The 26871-nt window shown below is 43.4% G+C and overlaps 2 protein-coding genes across 6 annotated transcripts in view; one reads left to right on the top strand and one right to left on the bottom strand.

The window, feature by feature from the left end:
* Window positions 1-4341: 4341 nt before the first annotated feature.
* Window positions 4342-23343, bottom strand: ak9 (adenylate kinase 9). Of its 4 annotated transcripts, none has more exons than XM_024378316.2 (38): window positions 23217-23343; window positions 22873-23000; window positions 22689-22752; window positions 22540-22592; window positions 22361-22457; window positions 22089-22201; window positions 21705-21881; window positions 21471-21593; window positions 21192-21266; window positions 20857-20958; window positions 20529-20668; window positions 20041-20363; window positions 19840-19890; window positions 19704-19745; window positions 19467-19600; window positions 19183-19333; window positions 18955-19066; window positions 18748-18833; window positions 18520-18588; window positions 17960-18136; window positions 16090-16217; window positions 15640-15843; window positions 15100-15402; window positions 14870-14991; window positions 14535-14754; window positions 14172-14240; window positions 13816-14019; window positions 13335-13553; window positions 12946-13159; window positions 11817-12018; window positions 11390-11536; window positions 10908-11125; window positions 9297-9493; window positions 8943-9112; window positions 5450-5548; window positions 5238-5340; window positions 4977-5091; window positions 4342-4773 (listed from the first exon to the last, which is right to left on the bottom strand). In XM_024378316.2, exons 2-38 carry the CDS (start codon window positions 22963-22965, stop codon window positions 4562-4564), a joined length of 5328 nt encoding a protein of 1775 aa, XP_024234084.1. In that variant the 5' UTR covers window positions 22966-23000; window positions 23217-23343; the 3' UTR covers window positions 4342-4561. The 4 variants fall into 4 exon arrangements, with proteins under 4 accessions (XP_024234084.1, XP_024234085.1, XP_024234087.1 ...); XM_024378317.2 differs by having other exon boundaries at window positions 14870-14988; XM_024378319.2 differs by having other exon boundaries at window positions 18526-18588.
* A 60-nt stretch (window positions 23344-23403) lies between these two features.
* The window catches only part of fig4a (FIG4 phosphoinositide 5-phosphatase a), a 104723-nt gene continuing 101255 nt past the window's right edge, over window positions 23404-26871 (top strand). The window contains exons 1-2 of one of the 2 annotated variants that reach the window (XM_024378320.1): window positions 23404-23586; window positions 24003-24139. In XM_024378320.1, the coding sequence (XP_024234088.1) occupies window positions 24077-24139 (63 nt within the window). In that variant the 5' untranslated portion in view covers window positions 23404-23586; window positions 24003-24076. The remainder of the gene's footprint in view (window positions 23587-24002; window positions 24140-26871) is intronic. The other variant, XM_024378321.1, reaches the window with a different exon arrangement.

The raw sequence follows: 26871 nt of genomic DNA, 5'->3' as shown, positions 1-26871 counted from the left end.
TATGAAATTTGGCCAAAAGAATAATGAAATTATATACATAAAAATGTTTCCGCTTATTTCTATTGTATGTAAAGAATCCAAACAGTACATCTCTCCACAATAGTGTAAAATCTTCATAAATGTGTTCAATTATAAACCTACTGATGTCTTGCCACAGTTTTCTTACATGCATACAATGCCAAAAAAGATGCAAAACTGTTTCTGGGTGGTCATTACAAAAGGAGCAATTTGAGTTGATGTTTTCCTTAAATTTATTCATATGGTGGTTGGCAGGATAATATTTATGAATCATTTTAAAGGAAACTTCCTTAATTTTGTTAACAAGTAGGTATGTGTGTGGCAACATCCACACTTTTTTCCAACAGATATTATCAATAAATCCATTCCAATAAGGTATAGATACAACATCCTGCTGAAACAAGGATCGTATCGCTCTGTTGTTGAATGGACCAAAAGAGAAACAAATCTTTCCTACTGATGAGTCAACAGGGTCAATAGAAGGTAGGCTCTGAGGGTCAGGTCTTGACACGTTCCTGAATAACATAGCAACACCTGAGGGAATGGCATCTAAAACAATTGCAAAATCTTTAGGTGTTACAGGGACCTTGTAAAGTGATAAGAATTCTTTATAACTGAGTAAAAGACCCTCTGCATTTACCAGTTGGCTCACCAATAGGATATTATTTCTGAACCAATATTCTAAAAACAGAGAGGTATTTTTATACAATATATCCCGATTATTCCATATATAATATCTGTGTGGAGAAAAATTGTGTTTATAAATTAAGGACCATGACAAGAAAACCTGCCGATGAAAAGCAGAAAGTTTCACTGGAACTTTGTCAATATTATAATTGCAAAACAACATGAAGTTAAGGCCACCAAAAGTAGAGAAGACATGATGAGGAATACAATTCCAGATAGAAGTGGGTCTTCTTAGGAATTGTTTTATCCAACTGATCTTAAAAGTATTATTTAAAGTTGTAAAGTCCAGAAAATTCAGTCCACCATTCTCATAAGTGTTCATTACAACAGTTTTCCTAATGTAATGGGTACGGTTTCTCCAAAGAAAGTTGAAAAGCATCTGGTCTATCTCCTTGCTTATTTTACTGTCAAGATATAAAGATAGAGCACCATATGTTAGTCTAGAGATACCTTCAGCCTTGGTTATTAGGACTCTACCTTTTAAAGATAAGTCCCTCTGTAGCCATTGATTTAGTTTCTTCTGGGGGTTAAAATTTAGTAAGCCTCTAGACTTCTGATCCTTTGTAATGGTTATGCCTAAATATGTACATTCTTCTTTTACTGGAATATAATATGAAGGTGTCACACAATCTTTGATAGCTATGAGTTCACATTTATTAATGTTAAAATATAGACCAGACGCTTTGGAAAAGGATTGTAATCACATTGATCGATATGGGAATTTGGTCCCTCGCCCTGCCAGTGTCAACTCGTCAGACAGACGGATGACGGCATGATACGTCATCAGAAGTGTCCACTTAATTTGCAGCTATAATAATTTAATAGGATCTCCATGGTTTAAAGGTCAAATGTCCATATAGCCCAGAGGACATTATTGCCAAAACTTGTGGTTATCATATTCATATGATAAAACAATGATAATTTGTTAAACTTTATTCATAAGAGGAAGGAAAATATATGGACATTGCAGCATAGGACAAAGGCCTCAATGGGATAGCACAACCTGTATTGACTATTGGTTGTTCAAGCCCAACAGATTTAAATCTTTATCACACTAAAACACCTGAATGAATTAGACACAACCAAACAATTTAAAGCCCTGGTGGTATAGGTGCCATTCTAACATCAGGTGGACTTTTCATTTATGTACTACTGTAGGTTTACCAGCTGACCTCTCAAGACACCCATGTCAACTGGCTTACCACTGAAGATGAGCAATGCTGCAGCAGCATCAGTTTCTACTTCACCATATTCCAGATATGAAATGAGACATCCCTCAATTATACAATATGGTTGTTATATGCTGTGCTTTGATCAATCTAAATGATTCTGTTGTGCCATTTGAGTAGAGCACCTTCACCTTGTCGTCATAGAAAAAGTGCCCTCTTACACCATATTAATATATAAAATGTAATTTGGAAGGTGTAAAAAAAAACACTATTGTTTACAATATTGTAAATGTATTGTACTTTAATAACAGGCTACATTGTTGTATGGGTGAAATAAAGTATTGTCATCTCTGCGTTGCCTTGCCCCATTGAATAAAAAGTATTCTTATACCCCAACTATTTTCTTTCTTTACAATTTGACTATGTATGCTATGTGTTTAATGTAATTGTGGTAGTCTTAGGCAAACCATCTTCATTAGCACCTTCAAGTGCCACTCAGACCTTCTTGGATAAAAGTATCTGGCATTGAACACATTTACAGAAAGTATTCAGACTGTTTGATGCACCTTAGGCAGCAATTACAGCCTTGAGTTTTTTGGTGTCTGATGCTAAAAGATTGGGAGAAATTTCAAATACAGGCGTGGCATTCTTCTCTGCAGATCCCCTCAGGTGGCGGGCGGCAGCGTAGCCTAGTTGTTAGAGTGTTGGACTAGTAACCGGAAGGTTGCGAGTTCAAAACCCCCAAGCTGACAAGGTACAAATCTGTCGTTCTGCCCCTGAACAGGCAGTTAACCCACTGTTCCCAGGCCGTCATTGAAAATAAGAATGTGTTCTTAACTGACTTGCCTGGTTAAATAAAGGTAAAAAAACAAATATGCATTTTTTTTTTTTTTTTAAAGTGCTGTCATGTGCCTTTTACTGAGGAGTGGCTTCAGTCTGGCCACTCTACCATAAAGGCCTGATTGGTGGAGTGCAGCAGAGATGGGAGAACCTTCCAGAAGGACAATCATCTCCAGAGGAACTCAAATGCTGTCAATCAGGTTCCTTTTTCCCAGATTGCTCAGCACTAGGAATAGTGGTGGTTCCAAACTGCTTCCATTTTAAAGAATGATGGAGGCCACTGTTCTTGGGGACCTTCAATGCAGCAAACATTTTTTGCCACCCTTCCCCAGATCTGTGCCTCGACACAATCCTCTCTCAGAGCTCTACGGACAAGTCCTTCAACCTCATGGCTTGGTTTTTGCTCTGACATGCACTGTCAACTGCGAGACCTTTATATAGACAGGTGTGTGTGCGCTTTTCCAAATAAATGTTAAATCAATTGAGTTTACCACAGGTGTACGTACTCCAATCAAGTTGTAGAAACATCAATGGAAACGGGATGCACCCAAGCTCAATTTCAAATCTCATAAAGGGTTTAAATACTATGTAAATAAGGGATTTCTGTGTTTTGTATATTTGCCAAAATGTCTAAACCTGTTTTCACTGTCATTATGAGGTATTGTGTGTAGATTGGAAAAAAAAGAATTTAACAATTTTAGAATAAGACTAACCTAACAAAATGGAAGGGGTCTGAATGCACTGTATGTACCCTTAACATTCATTGGGACCTGTTCATCTGCAGACAGGATTTGATGGCTCTCTGTATCTGAGGACAGAACATCACAAAGAAACACGCTGCATTATAATGAAGTTAGACATCCCTGAATATTAAATTGCTTTATCTCGCTGTCCTTAGTTTTTCTCGCTAGGAACTGGAGAATAGTTTCGTAATGCCCTACCTTACCTATCCAGAGTAGACTACTCTCCCCTTTGTGACAGCTGGAAGTACTAGCTAATCCTTTCACCCTCTTCCATGGCCGTTAGCTATCTACCTACCAATTATATTTGGGTCTGAAACGGTAAATACATCAATATAGCTCACTAGCTAATATGAAGTTACTGTGATATTTAATTCACGTAGTTAGATATACAGTATGTAAAGTTAGCTAACTAACATGACGTTAGCAGCTCATTTGAGTTCGCCTGCACACTAAGTTTCTGTAGTACGCTAACAGTTAGATAATACAGTATTTTTGATCACTTTCAACATATTTACTTACTTGAATAGGTTCTCCCACTGCCTCCGTTTCTAGGTCCTTCAAAAAAAAAAAGGGAAATCTTTCTGAAGTTTCCGGTGGTAGCAAAACGCAGCCAGCCATGTCAACGATTGGAGGACTTTCAACAAACTGAGTTTGTTCTTCCAACATGGCGGTTGCTAGGTGATTTGTGAAGCAACTGCAAGCCCCCAATTCACACATTTACAGCCTCATGATGTCACCAGGCTGGCCCAAACTCCATCCCACCAAACAGGCAGAAATTTCTGGCAGTCTTTTCAAACCGCTCGTACACTTGAAGGACATGATCATTTTCACAATATTATTTCAACAGTGTGGAAATAAATATCACAGTAAAATCACATTTCTGACTGCACTGGGTTTTTAATATGTACGAAGAAAACCCCACTGACTTACAAATGGTGAACTAACAAAATGCATTTGGTTAAATAATAAACATTTAGAAATGTTAATAGCAGTTTAAAAGGACTGCAATTCTGTCATCCTTTGATATATCAACAGTGCAATGCACCCTGTGAAATACTTAGAGCTCATAATTTCAGTGAACAATATTTCACAAGCCATGAGGTACTATAGCACCCCAGCAGCAGCATCTGTGGACTCTCCAAAAGCCAAAAACCTGTGCAGCTTAAATTCAAAGTCTATGGGCTGCTCCTGAGGAGCTCTGTACTTCTTGGTCATAGTGGAGCCCAGGTAGGAGATAAGCTCACAATTCTCCTCAAATGACGCCAGCTTCTTCTTGTACTTCTGGCGGATGTAGTCCGAGTTCCTGGGGTTGAAGGCTGAGGAACGGAGAGAGGCATGGAGGGAATAGGGAGGGAGCACAGGAGGAAAGAATGGACAAGCAAGATAATGCAGAGTCAAATTATAATCTGAGACCAATGCACTGCAAATATAGCATGACCAGGGACCGTGTGACATTATGGTGATGACAAACTTGGGTGTGTGAAGAGCCTTAAGGCTCCTCTCAACGATTTTTGCATACCTTTCAAATAAAATGCCAGATAATGGAGTGCCGATCTCTTCGGACTGAGGTAAGGGAACTTTGGTTTGAGACAACCGACGGCAGTCAGAGCTTTAATGATAGATCTTGCCACGCCCTGATATGGAACACAAAACCCTGGTCAACATACAGTATGTCACATGCACTGTAGTGTAAACACACTTCAGCTATTTTTATTCAGATTAAGTCCCTCCAGTAATTACATCCAGAGTGCCTCCCGGTGTGTTTGAGCCTCAGTCTCACCTGTTCCATGTAGCCTAGCATGGGCAGGGAGGTGAGCTGCACAGGCTCACTCATAGGAGGCAGCTTGTCGGGCAGCTTCTGGTTCCAATAGGTCTCAGGTAACCTGAGAGGAGGAGCAAGAAGTTGGAAGAGAACTGGTTTGGGTTACCTAACAATATTCAAATTGATAATTTGAGATCACACCAGGTTCATTGCATCAGTCTATTACTGACCTCAGAAACCTGTCCTGTTTCTGTTCGTTCTCGAAAATGTAGATTTGTTCCCGATATTCCACAGAGTACTCCACGCTTCCACGAACCAGGGCCTCATACCTGAGGAGAGTTTCAAACTAAAAGCAATACATCTCAAAGGCACTAACTATGAAACGGAATCAACTGAGAGCCTATAGCAAGCAGCCTGTCTGGGAGGTAGGATGAGAGCATCAATCTGTGACGTTGTAAGGTTGGACCCAGGTGCAGAGAAAAGAATCACCAGCAGCAAGAGCAACATCATTGATATTTACAGAGAAAAGAGTTGGCCCGAGAATTGAGCCCTGTGGCACCCCATAGAGACTGTCAGAGGTCCGGACAACAGGCCCTTCAATTTGACACACTGAACTCTATCTGAGAAGTAGTTGGTGTACCAAAAAAAAGACAGGGCAGGATGGATATAGGTCTATAACAGTTTGGGTCTGTCTCCCCCTTTGAAGAGGGGGATGACCGCGGCAGCTTTCCAATCTTTGGGGTTCTCAGACGATACGAAAGAGAGGTTGAATAAGCTAGTATTAGGGGTTGCAACAATTTATGTGGATAATTTTAGAAAGAGAGGGTCCAGATTGTCTAGCCCAGCTGATTTGTAGGGATCCAGATTTTGCAACTCTTTCAGAATATCAGCTGTTTGGATTTGGGTGAAGGAGAAGCGGGGGGAGTTTGGGCAAGTTGCTGCAAGGGGTGCTGAGGTGTTGGCCGGGGTAGGGGTAGCCAGGTGGAAAGCATGGCCAGCTGTGGAAAAATGCTTATTGTGACAGTGTTTCCTATCCTCAGTGTAGTGGGCAGCTGGGAGGAGGTGCTCTTATTCTTCATGGACTTTACATTGTCCCAAATTTTGGGGAATTAGTGCTACAGGAAGCAAATTTCTGTTTGAAAACTGACTGAGTATATTGGTTCCACACTTCCCTGAAGAGTTGCATATCGCGGGGGCTATTCGATGCTAATGCAGTACACCACAGGATGTTTTTGTGCTGGTCAAGGCCAGTCAAGTCTGGGGTGAACAAAGGGCTCTATCTGTTCTTAGTTCTACATTTTTTGAATGGGGCATGCTTATTTAAGATGGAGAGGAAAGCACTTTTGGGTTGCATCTGGTAGGTTCCTTGATAATTTGTGTGAGATTGAGGGCATCTAGCTTAGATTGTAGAACGGCCGGGATGTTAAGCAAGTCCCAGTTTAGGTCACCTAACAGTACGAACTCTGAAGATAGATGGGGCGATCAATTCACATATGGTGTCCAGGGCACAGCTGGGGTCTATAACAAGCGGCAACGGTGAGAGACTTGTTTCTGGAAAAGTTGATTTTTAAAACAAGAAGCTCGAATTGCTTGGGCACAGACCTGGATAGTATGACAGAACGCTTCAGGCTAACTCCTCCCCCTTTGCAGTTCTATCTTGTCGGAAAATGTTTTAGTTAGGTGTCACGACTTCCGCCGAAGTCGGTCCCTCTCCTTGTTCGGGCGGTGTTCGGCAGTTGACGTCACTGACCTTCTAGCCGTCATTGATCCATTTTTTTCCCCCCATTGGTTTTGTCTTGTCTTCCTTCACACCCGATTCCAATCCCATTAATTACATGTTGTATATTTAACCCTCTGTTTCCCGTCATGTCCTTGTCGGAGATTGTTTATTGTATGTGTTGTGCTAGTCATGTGTCGGTGTGCGACGGGTTTTGTACCCACTTTTATTATTTTTTGTATATTTTGTTTTTTGGAGTTTATGAGCGCTTATTACACAACTCCGTTTATACAAAGTTCGTTTTCCTGCGCCTGACTTCCCTGCCACCTACACGCACTCATTACATTAGGGATGGAAATTTCAGGATTGTAGGTGGCCTTCCTAAGCCAGGATTCAGACACGGCTAGGACATCTGGGTTGGCGGAGTGTGCTAAAGCAGTGAATAAAACAAACTTAGGGAGGAGGCTTCTAATGTTGACATACACTAAGTTGACTGTGCCATTAAACTGCTTGGAAAATTCCAGAAAATGATGTCATGGCTTTAGAAGCTTCTGATAGGGTAATTGACATCATTTGAGTCAATTGGAGGTGTACCTGTGGATGTATTTCAAGGCCTACCTTCAAACAGAGTGCCTCTTTCTTTGATATCATGGGAAAATCAAAAGAAATCAGCCAAGACCTCAGAAAAAAATTGTAGACCTCCACAAGTCTGGTTCATCCTTGGGAGCAATTTACAAATGCCTGAAAGTACTACGTTCATCTGTACAAACAATAGTACGCAAGTATAAACACCATGGGACCACGGAGCCATCATACCGCTCAGGAAGGAGACGCATTCTGTCTCCTAGAGATTAACGTACTTTGGTGCGAAAAGTGCAAATCAATCCCAGAACAGCAGCAAAGGACCTTGTGAAGATGCTGGAGGAAATAGGTACAAAATTATCTATATCCACAGTAAAAATAGTCCTATATCGACATAACCTGAAAGGCCGCTCAGCAAGGAAGAAGCCACTGCTCCAAAACCTCCACAAAAAAGCCAGACTACGGTTTGCAACTGCACATGGGGACAATGATCGTACTTTTTGTAGAAATGTGCTCTGGTCTGACGAAATAAAAATAGAACTGTTTGGCCATAATGACCATCGTTATGTTTGGAGGAAAAGGGGGAGGCTTGCAAGCCGAAGAACACCATCCCCAACCGTGAAGCATAGGGGTGGCAGAATCAAGTTGTGGGGATGCTTTGCTGCAGGAGGGTCTGGTGCACCTCACAAAATAGCTGGCATCATGAGGCAGGAAAATTATGTGGATATATTGAAGCAACATCTCAAGACATCAGTCAGGAAGTTAAAGCTTGGTCACAAATGGGTCTTCCAAATGGACAATGACCCCAAGCATACTTTCAAAGTTGTGGCAAAATGGCTTAAGGACAACAAAGTCAAGGTATTGGAGTGGCCATCACAAAGCCCTGACCTCAATCCCATAGAAAATGTGTGTGCAGAACTGAAAAGGTGTGTGTAAGCAAGGAGGCCTACAAACCTGACTCAGTTACACCAGCTCTGTCAGGAGGAATGGGCCAAAATTCACCCAACTTATTGTGGGAAGCTTGTGGAAGGCTATCTGAAACGTTTGACCCAAGTTAAACAATATAAAGCCAATGCTACCAAATACTAATTGAGTGTATGTAAACTTCTGACCCATTGGGAATGTGATGAAAGAAATAAAAGCTGAAATGAATCATTCTCTCTCCTATTATTCTGACATTTCACATTCTTAAAATAAAGTGGTAATCCTAACTGACCAAAAACACTAATTTTTACTAGGATTAAATGTCAGGAATTGTGAGAAACTGAGTTTAAATGTATTTGTATGGAAACTTCCGACTTCAACTGTACCTAATTACTGGCATATTCCAAACTTGAGACCTCTTAAAAAGCCAGAGACCTACAGAGAACCCATGCCCCCCTGTGCCAGCATTGAAGAAGACTGGTACTATAATGAATAGATACCTCTGCCTCCCATCCAGGTAGGTGACGGGGCAGTAGCCCTTCATCTCCACCTGCTTGGGGAACCTGGCCTTCACCTGGCTGGCCGTCAGCTTCTTGGGCAACATGTGGGAAGGGGGGAGAGCGTGTGGGCAGCCCGGGATCACAAACTGTTCTGGAGTCTCAAGGAAGAGCTTTTGTAGATAGGGGTACAAGGCAAAGAGAGAAATCAATATAATTTTACCTCTGTTAATAGTTCCTGTGATGTAATCATATACATTATACCTTTTAACCACAGATCTAAAAGAGCACTTTACACACATTACATGCAGGTAAGTCACCAAATCATTGATGACTGTCACCAGGTATGAGACCCACCTCCAGGTACTCCCGAGAGCACATCTTGTAATAGTGTCCCCTGAACTCAGCAGCCAGCTCCAGAGATGTAGTGAGAGAACAGTCCACCAGGTGTCGATGGAGGGCGAGGCTGACAGGGCAGTAATAGCTAAACTCACCCAGCCGAGACTTTAGCTCCTTTGGTGTGATGCACAGCCTGTAGATGCTAGCTGCATGGCCTGTAGGGGCCAGGGTCAAAGACATAGGAGAAGCAGCAATCTCATAAGACTTTAATATTTTCTGAACCAAAAAATTAACAATATCAAAGATTTTACTGAGTTACAGTCCATATGAGGAAATAAATGTATTAGGCCCTAATCTATGGATTTCACATGACTGGGAATACAGAAATGCATCTTCTGGTCACAGATATCTTAAAGGACAAGGGCCTCACAATGGGCCTCAGGATCTCATCACAGTAATTATGTGCATTCAAAGTGACATTGATAAAATGCAATTGTGAGGGCCTCCTGGGTCGCGCAGTGGTTAAGGGCGCTGTACTGCAGCGCCAGCTGTGCTACCAGAGACTCTGGGTTCGCGCCCAGGCTCTGTCGTAACCGGCCGCGACTGGGAGGTCCGTGGGGCGACGCACAATTGGCCTAGCGTCGTCCGGGTTAGGGAGGGCCTGGCCGGTAGGGATATCCTTGTCTCATCGCGCCAGCGACTCCTGTGGTGGGCCCGGCGCAGTGCACGCTAACCAAGGTTGCCAGGTGCACGGTGTTTCCTCTGACACATTGGTACGGCTGGCTTCCGGGTTGGATGTGCGCTGTTAATAAGCAGTGCGGCTTGGTTGGGTTGTGTATTGGAGGACGCATCATTTTCAACCTTTGTCTCTCCCGAGCCCGCACGGGAGTTGTAGCGATGAGACAAGATAGTAGCTACTAACAATTGGATACCACGAAATTGGGGAGAAAAAGGGGGTAAAATTCTAAAAAATGTAAAATGAAAATGCAATTGTGTTTGTTGTCCTTAGCTTATGCCTGCCCATGCCATGACCCTACCGGCACCATGGGCCACTCTGTTTACAACATTGACATCAGCAAACAGCTCACCCACACAATGCTCAACACGTAGTCTGTGGTTGTGAGGCCGGTTGGACATACTGCCAAATTCTCTAAAACAAGTTTGAAGGCGGCTCATGGTAGATAATTCTCTGGCAACAGCTCTGGTGGACATTTCTGCAGTCAGCATGCCAATTTCATGCTCCCTCAAAACTCTGTGGCATTGTGTTGTGTGACAAAACTGCACATTTTAGGGTGGCCATTTATTGTCCCCAGCACAAGGTGCACCTGTGTAATGATCATGCTGTTTAATCAGCTTCTTGATATGCCACATCTGTCAGGTAGATGTTTTACCTTGGCTAAGGCAAAATGCTCACTAACAGGGATGTAAACAAATATGTGCACAAAATTTGAAAGAAATAAGCTTTTTGTGCATAATTTATGGAGCATTTCTGGGATCTTTTATTTCAGCTCATGAAACATGGGAACAACACTTTACATGTTGCGTTTATATTTCTGTTCAGTGTAGAAATCAAATAATTACCAAAGTGAATAGGCTTTTTCTATAGTCTCTCTAGACTGCATATATTACCGGTGCGTATTTTCTCCAGGTAGGTGTGGATGTGTCTCATGCTCATGCGGGCCTCATCCAGGATTCTGTTCCAGACCCACCACTTGGAGTTGTGTCCATCCACAGAGACCCAGTTCTGGTAATGCTGCTGGTAGTGCTGCCTCACTGCCTCCACCTCATGCTTGAAATTAGAGTTACGGATGTTCAGGATCTGGGGGCTGTCATGCATCAGGTGGGGACTGCCAGGGGAGGGGGGATAATTAAGTGACAGTTTAAGCCAAAATGATAACAAGATGAATCCATGTCCCAGGTAATCTGTTGTGTAGATGCAGCTACATGCCCTAAATCTTAAATGAATGGGAAGCATAGACACTGTCAAAGTTGATTAATTTCAGGACGTGCTGAACTTTCCTATTCATTTGAGATTGATGCATATAGCTGGATGTACAGTACACAATAGTTTTGTCCTCTCTGGTAGGGCCATCTAGTGCCACCCCTCTGACCTGTTGGGTTTCATCTTGTCACTGAGGCCTCTCTTTAGCACCTCCACGGTGTCCAGCTGCAGCTCCACCACAAGCACTGGGATAATGCTCCGAGCCTCCATCAAATCAGCCTGCTTACGCGTCATAGGGAAGCCATCCAACACGTACCTGAGATAGGGAAGGAAATACAGTCAATAGAATATGTCATGGAAATAGAATGAATAGCCTAGTCAACCTTCTGGTTGGCATACACTGAAATGTTGCTTTTGGTCTGTTCAATACAACCTTTTTCCAGCTTTTGATTGGTCTGCATGGATCACCAAATTACTGTCTCACTGGGAATTACTGACTTTTAACGTTTTATGACATCATTTAGAATGAAGCCACACATAAGAAAGAGGGAAATTGAACACTGCCCCTATTTTTCAGCCAAGGTTAGCGGCCTTACCCTCTGGTGCTGCAGACCAGGCTCATGAGGGCTACCTCCAAACACTGGATGGCCAATTCATCTGGCAAGGTGTGGCCCTGGGAGAGGTGCTTCATCATCTGGGTGGCCAGCTCTGTCCTACCCTGGCTGGCCAGCACAGTCCGCATCACGTCCCCAATGGACAGACGAGTCAGGCTGTACTCATGGGCAAACATCCTCGCCACTGCACAACACATATAGATATGGGTGTGTTCTCTGTTTGGGTGAGCTAATGTACAGCTGGATTGGCAGAACTGGCCTGAGATGGTCTTAAATCTAAGTTTCTGTTAGAGAGAATCAAATATTAATGCATTGTTTGACAAGTTACAATAAAGTGAGTTTAATGCATTCATAGAGGAGAAAAGAGTTTAAGAATCAAATAAACATATTGCAAACAATCCTTACAAAAGTGAATTACATTCACTTACCACAGAGCCTAATTTGTGATGAGAACAGTGGTGTAAAGTACTTAAGTAAAAATACTTAAAAGTAGTACTTAAGTCATTTTTTGGGGTATCTGTACTGTACTTTACTATTTATATTTTTTACAATTTTTTACTTCACTTCATTCCTAAAGAAAATTATGTACTTTTTACTCCATACATTTTCCCTACTCATTACAGTACTCATTACATTTTGAATGCTTAGCAGGACAGGAAAATTGCCTAATTCACACAATTATCAAGAGAACATCCCTGGTCATCCCTACTGCCCCTGATCTGGCAGACTCACTAAACACATGCTTAATTTGTAAATGATGTCTGAGTGTTGGAGCATGCCCCTGGCTATCCGTAAATTAAAAAAAATAGAATATTATGCCGTCTGGTTTGTTAAATATAAGGAATTTTTTAAGTAACTTTTGATAAGTAAGTAACTTTTGATACTTAAGTTTATTTTAGCAATTACATTTACTTTTGATACTTAAGTATATTTAAAATCAAATACTTTTAGACTTTTACTCAAGTAGTATTTTACTGGGTGACATTCACTTTTACTTTAGTCATTTTCTATCAAGGTATCTTAACTTTTACTAAAGTATGACAATTGGTTACTTTTTCCACCACTGGATGAGAACTTGTGTAATATGCCTCTATGTGTTGTGAACTCTGACCTGTGGTTTTGCCTGACTTGGGGGGTCCGATAATGACCAGTTTGATGGGAAGGGAGGGATTGGGTTTGGGCTGCTTCAGGTACTTGATGGGGTTGAGGATGAAGGTGTTCCTCGTCTCCTTGGAGGCGAAGAAGTAGATGAACTGATGGAAGAGCACGGGGTAGGATGTGTTCAGGGGACCCTGCACTGGCTGGATCAGGTCTCCCTCTGTGTACTAAAAGAGGAACACATGGGATCTGCTATCAGTCACATTACAACATACAGGGATAAACAGAAATTTAGTAGAAGATAAAAACATTTATCACACTATGAAGAAGTCCACATCCACTGAATTAAGCAGATTGGGATTTCAATAGAGAGAGTGTGGGTATGTCCCGGTTTATACTGACCTTGACGGGGTCCCAGCCGCCGAAGAAGCTGTTATACTTGAAGGAGTAGCAGAGCAGCTTGCGGGCCAGGGTATAGCTGATGGGCTGGCACTTGTGGAAGTGGGCCTCCCTGTTGGTCACCAGAGGCTGAACCTTCTGAAGCAGCTGGTAACGCACGATCCTGGACTTACGTCCACCGTTGATGGTCAGCTTAGGGATCTGGTTTTCATCCAGGAGTTCCTGAACAACAAACAAACAGTTTTATACTCTGGACTGATACCCCGTGTATCTTGTTTTTTGTGTTATTATTTTTCCCATTTTCTCTCTGCATTGTTGGGAAGGGCCCATAAGTAAGCATTTCACCTGTTGTTTACGAAGCATGTGACAAATAAAATGTGATTGGATTTATAATGGCACTTTGGGTTACAAATGTATTATTATTATAATGCCTGTAACTATATTAAGGCCTGTTCATAGCTGGACAGTATGTGTGTCTCTGTACCATCATCCTAGTGAAGTTGGCGTCGTCTGTTTCAAAGCGTTCCCCGATCTCCATCTCCAGCCTCTCCTCAGCAGCCGCTTCTGTCTCCTCATCCTCCCCATCATCCTCCTCGTCCAGAGTAAACTCCTCAATCAGCATGGCTTCGATCTCCTCCATCCCCTCCTCTTCCTCATCAAACTCCTCCTCATCCTCCTCATCCTTCACCTGGCACACAGAGAGAGACTGTAAGGACCAGTGGATGACAGAGTCCCTACTTATCAGGGTCTAATCATAAACTCTTCCCAAACTAATATAGCACAGACCCATATCAGCCTCAAAGAGTCACAGCATCTGTGCTTGTGACAATGAAGGACTACCTTTGCAGCTGGTTGCTTTGAGGCATGCTCTGCCATGAGCTCAGCCCTCCTCCGGGTGATGGCCTCCTCCTGCATCAACAGAAAGAGATAGATTGAGGGGGGTGGGGGAGGAGGAGATATATTAGAGAGAGAGAGAGAGACCAGAGAGAGAGAGAGACCAGAGAGAGAGAGACCAGAGAGAGAGAGACCAGAGAGAGAGAGAGAGAGAGAGGAGGGTGGAAGATAGAGAGAGAGGGAGTGAGAGTGTGTTAACATGACCTCTAACACCTGCCTTGAGCATTGAGCCTCTCTACTTTCTCCACCTTCTCCCCCACTTGGCTCCCTGTCCTGAAGCCCTAGTCATCTGCCCTGCTCTCCTCTCACCCGTAGTTTGTGGCGTAGATCCCTGACTTGTCTCAGCTGTTCTCTCCTGCGGTCACGGCGTTCTCTCCAGCTGGCTAGGCGGGGGGGCAGCAGGCGCCGCACGACGTCTCTCACGTCCACCGTCATGACCACGGCTGCGTCCGGGAACAGCCGGCGCTCCACCATGAAGGACACGTCCTCAGGGTTCTGGGGGAAACCCTCCAGGATGAACCCTTTCGATCTGGGGTAGGGAGGGGGGTGCAGCAAATCAGTCAAGATGGGAAGTCAGTGGGCGAGAGTGCCTTGTGTGTCAAGATGAGTCTGTGTGTGTGTGTGTTAGTGAAATGTCTTGGTACTTGTATGGCTCCTGGTCCCAGAACTGTGGCAGCATCATCTCCATGATCTCCTGAGGCAGAGGCTCTCCATCAAACAGATAGGACTTAATTGCCTCCTCCTCATCACTCAGCCCCACCCCCTGCTAGCAACATACACAGCAACACAGATAGCCCACCAGTCAATCCCTGGGGAACAAGCTGAAATACTGCACCATAACAACTGTGATATGTGACAGTATCATATCCTTTACCTCTGCTGCTGGGGCTTCCTCTGGGCTGTCCTTCCCACTGTGTTTTTCCTCCTCGTCCATAGAGGGCACTGCTGCCCCTCCCTGTGCCTGCAGCAGAAGGGCTTCTAGGTCCTCAAGGGGCTCCTCAGGGGGTTCCACCTCATCAGAGTAGGGCACGCGGGCCTGGGTCTTCCCCAGGATCAGCTCCTGCAGGCACTCCCTGAACTGGATGTGAAAAACCCCCAGTTTCTCTGCCAGCCATTTCCCGTGGGTGGTCTTATCAGAGCCCCTCGTACCCAGCAGGAAGACTCTCAGTGCTGGGGCCTGGGATGGGGACGAAGGGGAAGTTGAGAAGAAGAGTGATAGAATATGGGGGTCAAGTGGAATCATTATTTTATCATGGATTCACTTGTCTTAGCTATTTGGTCATTTCAGACATTCATAGATTCAATTGTTCAACAAGTTATCTAGCAAGTTATCTAGCTAAGTAGCTCTTACTTCCTCACTGTTTCTCTCTGTCACTCTTCCACTCCCTCCCTCCCTCCCTCCCTCCTCTCCTACCTGCAATAGCTGTGTGTGTGAGACGTATGTCTCGGGGCTCAGTAAGAAGCGTTCCCTGGCCTCAGTACTAGAGAAGTAGTAGGCTTTCTCTCTGTACTTGGCAGCATATTCATCCAGACAGGGGATCAGTGCCCCGTTCTCTTTCAGGGACACGGGACAGAAGTGTTGGGTGTCCCCCATCACCCTCTTAGACGTTGCCTCCTCCTGGATACAGCAGGGAGAGAGGAGAGAGGGAATGTCGTAAAAATGTCACAGAAAAACAGCAGTATGGGATGATGGTAAACAGACATGGACGGGATGTTTTTGGTTAAAATACATATACTGTGAAGTCTGAAGCAATTTTATATTCAGCTACAGTGCATTTAATTGGAGAATGTGTACAAGAAATGTGTAAGGTCTAAATTGCCAACTACTATACGTCATTAGTGGGTTTCTCCATGTAGGACGTACGTCTGTCTCCTGTTCCTCCTCTCCCTCTGCCTCCTCAGGTTTCTCCAGCTCAGCCAAGGCCTGAGCATCCTCCTCCTCCTCATCCAGGTCTACTCCTGACAGCTCCCAGCCCACATACTTAAAGGGCTCTTGGGAAAACACACGTCAAGGTTATTAGGTACCTAAAGTGCCTTCAGAAAGTATTCCCCGCCCTTGACTGTTTCCTCATGTTGTTGTGTTACAGCCTATAATTTGTGTCACTAGCCTACACACAACAACCTATAATGTCAAAGTGGAATTATGTTTTTAGAAATGTTTACAAATGAATAAAACATGAAATGCTGAAATTTCTTGAGTCAATAAGTATTCAACCCCTTTGTTATGGCAAACCTAAACAAGTTCAAGAGTAAGCATTTGCTTAACAAGTCACATAATAAGTTGCATGGATTTACTCTGTGTGCAATAATAGTGTTTAACAGAGATGACTACCTCATCTTTGTACCCCACACATACAATTATCTATAAGGTCACTCAGTCAAGCAGTGAATTTCAAACACAGATTAAACCACAAGGACCAGGGAGGTTTTCCAATGTTTTACAAAGAAGGGCACCTATTGGAAGATGGGTAAAAATAAAAAAGCAGAAATTTGAATATTCCTTTGAGCATGGTGGTTATTAATTACACTTTGGATGGTGTATCAATACAACCAGTCACTACAAAGATACAGGTGTCCTTCCTAACACAGTTGCTGAAGAGGAAGGAAACTATTCCACAATACTAACCTAATTGACAGAGTGAAAAGAAGGAAGGCTGTACAGAATACAAATATTCCAAAACATTCATCCTGTTTGCAACAAGGCACTAAAGTAAAAACTGCAAAACATGTGGCAAAGAAATGCACTTTTTGTGTTGAATACAAAATGTTATATTCGGGGCAAATCCAATATAACACGTTACTGAGTACTACTCTCCATATTTTCAAGCATAGTGGTGACTGCATCATGGTATGGGTATGCTTGTAATCGTTAATTAAGGATAAAAAAATAAACAGAATCGAGCTAAGCACAGGAAAAATCCTTGAGGAAACCTGGTTTAGTCTGCTTTCCACCAGACACTGGGAGATTAATTAAACTTTCAGCGGGACAATAACTTAAAACACAAGGCCAAATCTACACTGGTGTTGCTTACCAAGAAGACAGTGAATGTTCCTGAGTGGATGAGTTACAGTTTTGACTTAAATCTACTTGAAAATCTATGGCAATACCTGAAAATGGTTGTCTAGCAATGATCAACAACCAATTTGACTGAGCTTGAAGAATTTTGAAAAGCATAATGGGCACATGTTGCACAATCCTGGTGCGGAAAGCTATTAGAGACTTACCCAGAAAGACTCACAGCTGTAATCGCTGCCAAAGGTGCTTCTACAAAGTATTGACTCAGCAGTTTGAATACTTACGTAAATTAGATATTTAATTTTCAATACATTTGCAAACATTTCTAAAAACATGTTTTCACTTTGTCATTATGGGCTATTGTGTGATTCTGATAACTATGTGACGTATAGGTGAGAATATATATTTTTTTAAATTAATTTTGCATTCAGACTCTAACACAACAAAATGTGGAATAAGTCAAGGACTATGAATACATTCTGAAGGTGCCTTATAACTCTGTCCTCTGCCACACTATTTGACCAAGCCGGTATAGTCACTCAACCTCAAACACTGCCATCCTCTCAGTACCCTGCCATACTCAGTACCCTGCCATACTCTCAGTACCCTGCCATACTCTTAGTACCCTGCCATACTCTCTTTTACCAGCACAAAAATCCACATGTACACACCCTGAGCCCCCCACCCCCTCCACCTACACCCTAAGCCGAAAACTCACTCTCCATGTGGAAGACCATCTCCCGGACCAGGTCCTCAGGGCTCTTGCCAAAGGTCTCCAGTACATTGTAGCTGCCTGTGATAGAGGACTCCATGCTCTCCCAGTCCATCACAAACTGCTTCAGCTGCAGCTTGAATGGGTTCATCTCTGGACCGTCTGGATAGCCTCTCTTCCACACTAGAGAGAGAGAGAGAGGGAGAGAGAGAGAGAGAGAGAGAGACCAGAGAGAGAGAGACCAGAGAGAGAGAGAGAGAGACCAGCGAGAGAGAGAGAGACCAGAGAGAGAGAGAGAGACCAGAGAGAGAGAGAGACCAGAGAGAGAGAGAGCGAGAGAGAGAGAGAGAGACCAGAGAGAGAGAGAGAGAGAGAGAGAGAGAGACCAGAGAGAGAGAGAGACCAGAGAGACCAGAGAGAGCGACCCGAGACCAGAGAGACCAGAGAGAGAGAGAGAGACCAGAGAGACCAGAGAGAGATATGCAGGTGGCACTTTACATATCATATCACAAAACAAAACAATAAAATGTTTTCACATTGCTCAGATGGTCATTGCTCAGTCTTACCGCCACCTTTTATGCTGACGGTAGGTGGGCTTTTGTCAGCATCGTCTGCATCAGATTTTGCAGAGCCTTCTGCAAAGCAAATTAAGAGGATTCATTGAATATAGATATATAAAAGTATACAAAGGCTGTGATCGTAGAAGGCAGCATGATGTGAGAAGCATACCAGTAAGTCATGTTTTTGAGGATCGAGATCGAGAATGACAACATTTAGTTCAAATGGAACAGTACCCTCCACCTCCTCTTGCACTGCCTCCAGTTTGGCCTGAGGATCTGTTGTCTTAGGATCCTCCTCTGGGTCCTGCTGCATACGGTTTCTACAGAAGGCCACAAACACACATACAGCAAGTTGAAACTAGTTAACCCAACCATCCATGTTGGCTCCAACAATGCAGAGGACCAACACATCATTCCCCCCTCCATTTTAGCTCTACTCACAAGGAATCTTGAGCCTCCTGGGCCTTCTGTTTCTGCTGTTCTTCAAGCCTCTTGATTACCTTGTCAACCTCCTCCCTGTTCTGTTCATACATCCTCTTCAATACTACCCTACCTGCAACAGAAATATTCTACATTAGTATAGAACTACAAATATGGTAGTCTTCAGATGAATAATACAAAGGCATTACTATGGTAGTATTTGTAGTTGTGAGTTGTAGTTTCTCCCACCTTCCCCATCGTTGTCTTTCAGGCAGAACAGGATATCGGGCATGATCCCATCGTGGAGATCCTGAATGGTGGCCAACTGGGATCTGTTCCTGGGAAAGTTGTCCAGCACCCACCCTCTCTTGATCTCTGAGTCTGCATCGGCCATCTCAATCTGGAATACTCATTTGATAGAGAACATCAATGCCATTCCACAAGGCATAGCTTTTTCAATTTGGAAGGATACTGTGCACACGTTCAACTATTTAATCTTCAAGGTAATTTACTTGACTTGACTTCAGACAAACCTCTCTGATGTGATTCTCCAGCACCTCTGCATACAGGTCCAGAGAGGGCGGGGTTACAACCTGCTCCGCCTCCTTTAAAGCCTCCTCCACGATGGCCTGTACATCTGGGTGCTCCTCTGTCACCTCCATCATCACTGTATCCCAACAGCAGCAGCAACAACAATGACAACAACACCTCAGCAGACAGTCAAACAGAGTAACTGACAAGTAGTGGGACTGTATGGTTGTGTTGCTCACCTTCCTCAGTCTGTTCACTCGAGGAGTGGGTCGTGGATGTCGCTGTGGGATGACATCAGAATCACCAGTTAGACTAAATGTGTATGTCTATTAGGCAGCACTTACCTGTTTGTTGGTTAGAGTCTGATTTACTCACCTGAATCATTGTCATCAGACTCCTCCTCACTGATGTTGGATCTCATGTTTACTGCAGGAAATCCACATTTGATTACATTTGACTAAATGCTCATTCTATAAATGCTTTGCAGATGACAACACAAGAAACCGAGCAAAGGATTGATACACTTTTTCAACATGCAATCGTCATCATCACCACCATAATCATCCCATCACTCACTGGACCCGTGGGTGGCGTCCAGTTCCATCTTGACCTTGACCCTCTCGATAGCCATGAGGGTGGAGTCTCTCTTGACCTTCTCCAGCATGTCCTGTTTGACCTTGGCAATGACTGGTTTCATCAAGACCTCCATGTCCACCAGCTCTGCTCCGTAGTGCTGGGCCAGTAGGGCGCACAGCGTGCTCTTGCCTGCACATGGAGGCCCGATCACAGACACCTTGCAGGGCGGCCGCGGCATGGGTGGCAGGAGGTACCGCCGCGGGTTCAGCATAAACCTCCCCAAGGCCTCCTGGGAAGACAGGATGTAGATTTTGTCCATGAACCTGAAGGGGAGTGGGGAAGGAGAGTTAATGGCTGGAATGTGTAGACACAAGCAACAGAGACACGCACACTCACTCACTCACTCACTCACTCACTCACTCACTCACTCACTCACTCACTCACTCACTCACTCACTCACTCACTCACTCACTCACTCACTCACTCACCCCACAGAGAACTCGGGCTTTCCCTTGATGATCTTGCCTTCCTTCAGGGCCACAGGGCAGGCTCTAGACCAACGACTCCTCCTCCACCTGAACCCAGGGGCCACTGTCTTAGAGGAGGACATGGTCCGCAACAGCTCCTCCTGAGAGAAGACATCAGCACAGACAGCCAATGGCAGTTACTATCCCATAGCATTGGGCTACCATAACCTGTTAACATTGTGCTAGCTAGCTACATTGCTTGCTGCTCAAGGACCATTGACTAATCTTACAATAATAGATCTGAGTTTAGGGTTTTCCACACAAACAGTAGCATAAGCGAGAGGCTGACCGTGTCAATCTCATCAGGCAGCTCTTCCTCGTCGATCTGGAGCAGCCGAAGGGGGACAGCAACCCTCCTCACTGCCATGGATTCCAGACGGAAGAGCACTGACTATACCAGGGACAAAACCATAAACAACCAGCTCGTCAACCAGCAATTAAAACACAGAAGTCAGTCTTTACCTACAGGGACAGTCACTGTGGTTAGTTGTAGAATGGATAATGAAACTGCAGCCAACTCAAGGGTTTGTAATGTGACTAATGTATTGACAGGGGACTAAGGGTTGCGTTGCTTATTCCCTCAGAAATGGAACTCCTCTTTCCAAGAACCCCCTCTGATCCCACCATGAACAGTTCCTCAGGGTTTTTATTCCCATCCAGCTCAAACAGGTGCAGGGAAGCATGGTCTGCCATGTAGTCCTGGAAACAAACAGCATGTCAAACAGCATGTTGTAGCCATGGCAGTTAATCAGAACAGAGAACTATGTCCATCTAGTAATACACTACATCTCTTTCACTGATCAAGATAGAACACTTGATGATGAGTCAACAAAGTGAATGGAGTTGTTGTCAGAAATTGGCAGCCATTTTAGGTGTGTCCTTTTCAGGCCGCAGTACGCTCACCTCTAGAGGTCTGAGAATGGTGTCCTTGTACAGGAGAACCCTGCGGTAGGCGTTCTCTGGGAAGTTTTCCTGCGCTCGCACCAGCTGGGTAATCATGTCCTTCTGCAGCTCGCGCTCCTCCACCTGATCAACAAATAAGCAACCGACTAAATAAACAAACAAACAAATCACATAGAATAGAGTATAACAACATCTCCAATAAGGGTAGTATCAATCTGTTCATGTTGGCTGCACCTCCTCTGCCTCCTCCAGCTCCCCTTCCTCCTCTTCCCCGTCATCGTCGTCTGTCTCATTCCTTTTCTTGGTGGTCTCTTTCTTCACAGGGTCCCACTGCTCCCTGAGGAACACCCTGCCTGTCAGGGGGTGTTGCCTCTGGCCCGCTAGGCGGTGGATCAGGTCCCTGTCCGCACACTGGGGATGGAACAGCTCAATAGAATAAGTGGATAGAAAAGTTCAACGCAATGAGGATACTTCAGGCCAAGGACAGTTTCAGGATTTTACTGTTATTTCACAGTCGATGGTGTAGTGTAATGGGCATAACTAGCTGTAAAAGTTTGTCTGTGTCTTGTTAATTCAGCACAAGGCACAGTAAACTAACTCAAGGGAGAAGAAGATAACCTTGATGTTTATGATGAAATCGGGTGCCAGTCTCAGGTTCTTGATGAACTCAATCTGCTCCAGTATCTTCAGGTACTCCTCTGACATGGAGGGCAAGCAGCTCAGCACATAACCTGCCATACGACACAATACTGACATTTTCCTGAAACTGCACACACTTCAAACATATACAAAACATGCAGCACTGTGTTGAATCCAGTGAGTATAATGTAGTTAGGGATTAAGGAACAACGAAACAATGTCGATTAGGCTAGCAAAATTAGTTGAATTACCGTAGTGCTCGACCTCTGGTGACTTGAGTCTGTCCAGAATCAGCTGGACCACCATCTCTTCTGAGATACTTTTCCCTTCATTTAGAATCTCAAGAAGCTGAAACCATAAGATGGGTAGTTGAAAAGTCATGTATATCTGCTACTGTACAGCAAATTGAGGCTGCACGGTGGCAACTCACCTCTACTCCTTGAGCTCTTTGATCATTGATGTGTTGGTTGAGCAATTCTGTGTCTGAAATTAATGTATAAAGACGTGTTCAGATACAGAAAAGGAGAACAGGACATGATATTAGGAAAAGAAAAACAGGTTGAGATAGGGAATATTTACCATCAATCAAGACACACTTCCAGGACTGGGCTAATTTTGTGGCAAGAGTAGATTTGCCAACCCCCTGTATAGAATAACAATAGTCAGTGTGTGTGTGTGTGTGTGTGTCAGTGTGTGTGTGTGTGTGTGTGTGTGTGTGTGTGTGTGTGCGTGCGTGCGTGCGTGAACCATTTTGATAACTCACTGGCTTCCCAATAATGATGAAGCAGGTCGGTTTGGCAAGAAGAAGCTCAATCTCAGCTTCATCCTCAATGAGGTTGTCAACATAAGTGTTCATGACTGGGGTTTCTAGAATATTTGATGATACTTCCTCTGAAATATGCAATGAAAGAATGTTATCATTTCAAGCAGTTGACAATCAGCTGAAAAGGTTGTTGTAACCAACTGTCACAGGCAAACTCTAAACTGTTAGCTAACGTTAGTTTAGACCATTTTGAATACCCCTAGTACTACCTAGACAGTGAGTGGTTTAATAATACTGCAACGACATAAGCTAGCTAGCTACATTTGAAATGACATTTAACTTACCATTTAATAATTTTCCATCTGTTTGACTAGGTACTCAAGACAAGTTAGCCATGGTTATGTGCCTGTTATCCATATCAATTTCTCATGCCTCAACTTTGTTGTGCGAGCGTAACCATAGTAACCCGAGCCCGTACAGGGACTTTTAAATCGCTTTATATCGCGTCCTTTTTGACCGTGTGAGGATCCGTCTCAGCGGAAGTTTGTGACAGTCACCTGATCGAAACAAACGCATGATCAGGGAGGTGCATTGCAAATTAGTTTGCTTTTCTGTATTTGGGACTGCTGTCAAATTGGTTTTTTGATTAAGCATAGTTTGAAACAACATCTTAAGGAGCAGTTTAACATGCCTCGTATCAGCTAACGACATTTGGTGAGTCATATGGTAGCGATATGTTGTCAAACAAGCCAACATTGGGTGCAATCATTACGCCGATTCCGTTGAAAAACGTTCACAGAAAACCGTTTCCTCCAAACGAAAAACCCAAGCGAGAGTTTCTATTGGACAAATTCAGGTCGTTCCCTCCCCGTTATGTTCCGTTTGCTTTATTTGCTTTCGTTTGGTTCTAAAACTGGTAACGGTTTCCTTAATGAATACACCCATGCTCGCCATGGTTTGGCACTATCTTTACTGACGGTGACAATGTCAGCTAGCTACAATGTTTCCACTTTTATAGCAGTCATCTTTAATGCAACAGATGTATTGCTTGTTTATAACTTTGTAACGTATTCTGTTTGTCAATTGACTTGAAGTTGACATCCTCGAATCTCTCTAATATCCTTCCCCAGTGTGAACTCCACAAAAAGCAGCTGACAGTCTCGTCCATCGAGTCTGTGAAGTTGGTCTTCATCAAATCTTCACCATGCCTCTGTCAGCAGCCGTCATCAGTGGAGTGCAGAAGTTGGTTCTGTACGAAACTAGAGCCGTACGTTTCACAGTATTTCCCCTAGACTTGATGAATGCATTATTCTCTCAAACATGGGCTGGAGGAAGCCTTCCATACGTTTTGCACATAATGCATAGCTTATTTATTAACACATGAACTATATGGTTGGTATGTCCATATTACACTGTCTTAACTGTCATTTATAAGCTATTACAAGGTGTTGGATATTTAGTCAAGATTGCATTCAATATCTCAAATGGAAGACAATATTTTTAGCAGACCATTTGCCATTGTCTTATGTTATGACCTATTGTTTACAGTACATTAACACTAGATGGCAGTATGGGCACTGATATAACGCAGTTTCTCTGAACCCCGCAATGGCGAAGTTCGAGTACCGATTGCTGTCCCTGGTGCTGAAATAGCGACATGTCTGTGTGTGTGCATGCCTATCGATTCGATGATAAGCTTTCTGTGGTGCCAGGTCTTAGCTTTGCTTTAAATAATGGATACATGTTCATTGGTAGGCTTCTTTGCCCGTAGTTTTCTTATGTTAAGCCTAACATTTCACGAAGCTATACACCATGTCGCAATGCTGCCATTTTTAAAATGCTGACTGGTGGCAATGATGTAATACTTGTTCAGTAATTAAAGTTGGAAATTCAAACATTGCAGATTGAATAATAAATGTTCGATGCAACAGCATACTTGTTATATATCTGTATAGGCTACCTGAACCTGCATGACATGAGCCATCCTCATGCTCTCTCCCAGCTTCGATAGAAAGTTATTGTGCATAAAACCAGTCCTTTAATGCCAAATAAGTCCGCCCACCCTCAAAACAATAGCTTACTTGTGGTTGTTTCATTATGCAGTGTACGATCTATAGCTATATACTGTATCTAGCTGCTATTAATAAACTTTAAATTTCATTTTATTACACAAAATAAAGGGAAAAAGTAGTTGGCTTGAGGATAAATTCAGCAACAATTTTTTTGTTGAACTCAGTGGATTGTGTGCGGCTAATAGCCTACCCAAATGGGCTGCTATATTCAAGGTAAATTAAATCAAATTAGATCCAAATTGAGAGACTTCCCTGGTCTCCTGAAGTCCTCCTTTTTTTTGTGCAAATGTTTTCACCATGGCCTGTAGGTCCAGGTTGCAGGACCGACTGTTTTCTATACTGAGTATTGCCAACCCAGAGTCTTTCCTGACACATTGTGCATTATATATCCATTGTGCTGCACACAATTTAAACTAAGTCTTGAGTGATGCATGCCAACATATACCAGAGATAAGGGACTGTTGATATTACAACCATACAACTCCAATGCCGGTTCACCAGTATGAACGAAATTGAGAACATCTTTGTTTTTGTTCAAGTCCTCAAGAACTGTTGTCTGCTAAATATTATAAGCTGATTATAATCTGGCAGCAATTAAGGTGTATGATAAACTCAATTAAAGATTTTACAGAACTGCTGTATTTGAAGCACAACCCTGTAGCTACCATCCTTGTAGCTCTCGCGTCTACAGAGAAATCGTTTTCTAAACAACAACAAAAATCATAAAGGACTACCTAAGAAACATTAGGCTCTCTGTCTGATATGTCCTTATGAACACACTCATTGCACTGGCGCCGTCGTAGCCTTAACTACGGGATTTGTTCACTGAAGTACTAATGACTTTTTAGAGGGTCAACTATTTTATAAACAAATAAAATAGACTTCAATGACTGGCGCAGGGGGGCCCAGAGCTCGTGGGGGCTGCAGTGGTGTCTGGAATGCCAGTATGGGTAGGAGTATGTTGTAACATCTAAACATACAGTGGGGCAAAAAAGTATTTAGTCAGCCACCAATTGTGCAAGTCCTCTTCTGTAATTTTCATCATAGATACACTTCAACTATGACAGACAAAATGAGAAATGAAATCCACAAAATCACATTGTAGGATTTTAAAATTTATTTGCAAATTATGGTGGAAAATAAGTATTTGGTCACCTACAAACAAGCAAGATTTCTGGCTCTCACATACCTGTAACTTCTTCTTTAATAGGCTCCTCTGTCCTCCACTCGTTACCTGTATTAATGGCACCTGTTTGAACGTGTTATCAGTATAAAAGACACCTGTCCACAACCTCAAACAGTCACACTCCAAACTCCACTATGGCCAAGACCAAAGAGCTGTCAAAGGACACCAGAAACAAAATTGTAGACATGCACCAGGCTGGGAAGACTGAATCTGCAATAGGTAAACAGCTTGGTTTGAAGAAATCAACTGTGGGAGCAATTATTAAGAAATGGAAGACATACAAGACCACTGATAATCTCCCTCGATCTGGGGCTCCACGCAAGATCTCACCCCGTGGGGTCAAAATGATCACAAGAACGGTGAGCAAAAATCCCAGAACCACACGGGGGGACCTAGTGAATGACCTGCAGAGAGCTGGGACCAAAGTAACAAAGCCTACCATCAGTAACACACTATGCCGCCAGGGACTCAAATCCTGCAGTGCCAGACGTGTCCCCCTGTTTAAGCCAGTACATGTCCAGGCCCGTCTGAAGTTTGCTAGAGAGCATTTGGATGATCCAGAAGAAGGTTGGGAGAATGTCATATGGTCAGATGAAATCAAAATATAACTTTTTGGTAAAAACTCAACTCTTCGTGTTGGAGGACAAAGAATGCTGAGTTGCATCCAAAGAACACCATACCTAGTGTGAAGCATGGGGGTGGAAACATCATGCTTTGGGGCTGTTTTTCTGCAAAGGGACC

The sequence above is a fragment of the Oncorhynchus tshawytscha genome, linkage group LG18, assembly GCF_018296145.1.
Source record: "Oncorhynchus tshawytscha isolate Ot180627B linkage group LG18, Otsh_v2.0, whole genome shotgun sequence".
Taxonomy (NCBI): Eukaryota; Metazoa; Chordata; class Actinopteri; order Salmoniformes; family Salmonidae; genus Oncorhynchus; species Oncorhynchus tshawytscha.
This window is presented reverse-complemented; position numbering and strand designations above follow the sequence as displayed.

Coding starts and splice junctions, on each gene's coding strand:
- ak9 (XM_024378316.2), bottom strand. CDS start 22,965: ATGAACACTTATGTTGACAACCTCATTGAGGATGAAGCTGAGATTGAG. Junction 14,241..14,534: donor ATCTACGCCACAAACTACGG/GTGAGAGGAGAG, acceptor CTGTTGATGCAG/GAGGAGGCCATCACCCGGAG. Junction 14,020..14,171: donor CAAAGCAACCAGCTGCAAAG/GTAGTCCTTCAT, acceptor TCTGTGTGCCAG/GTGAAGGATGAGGAGGATGA.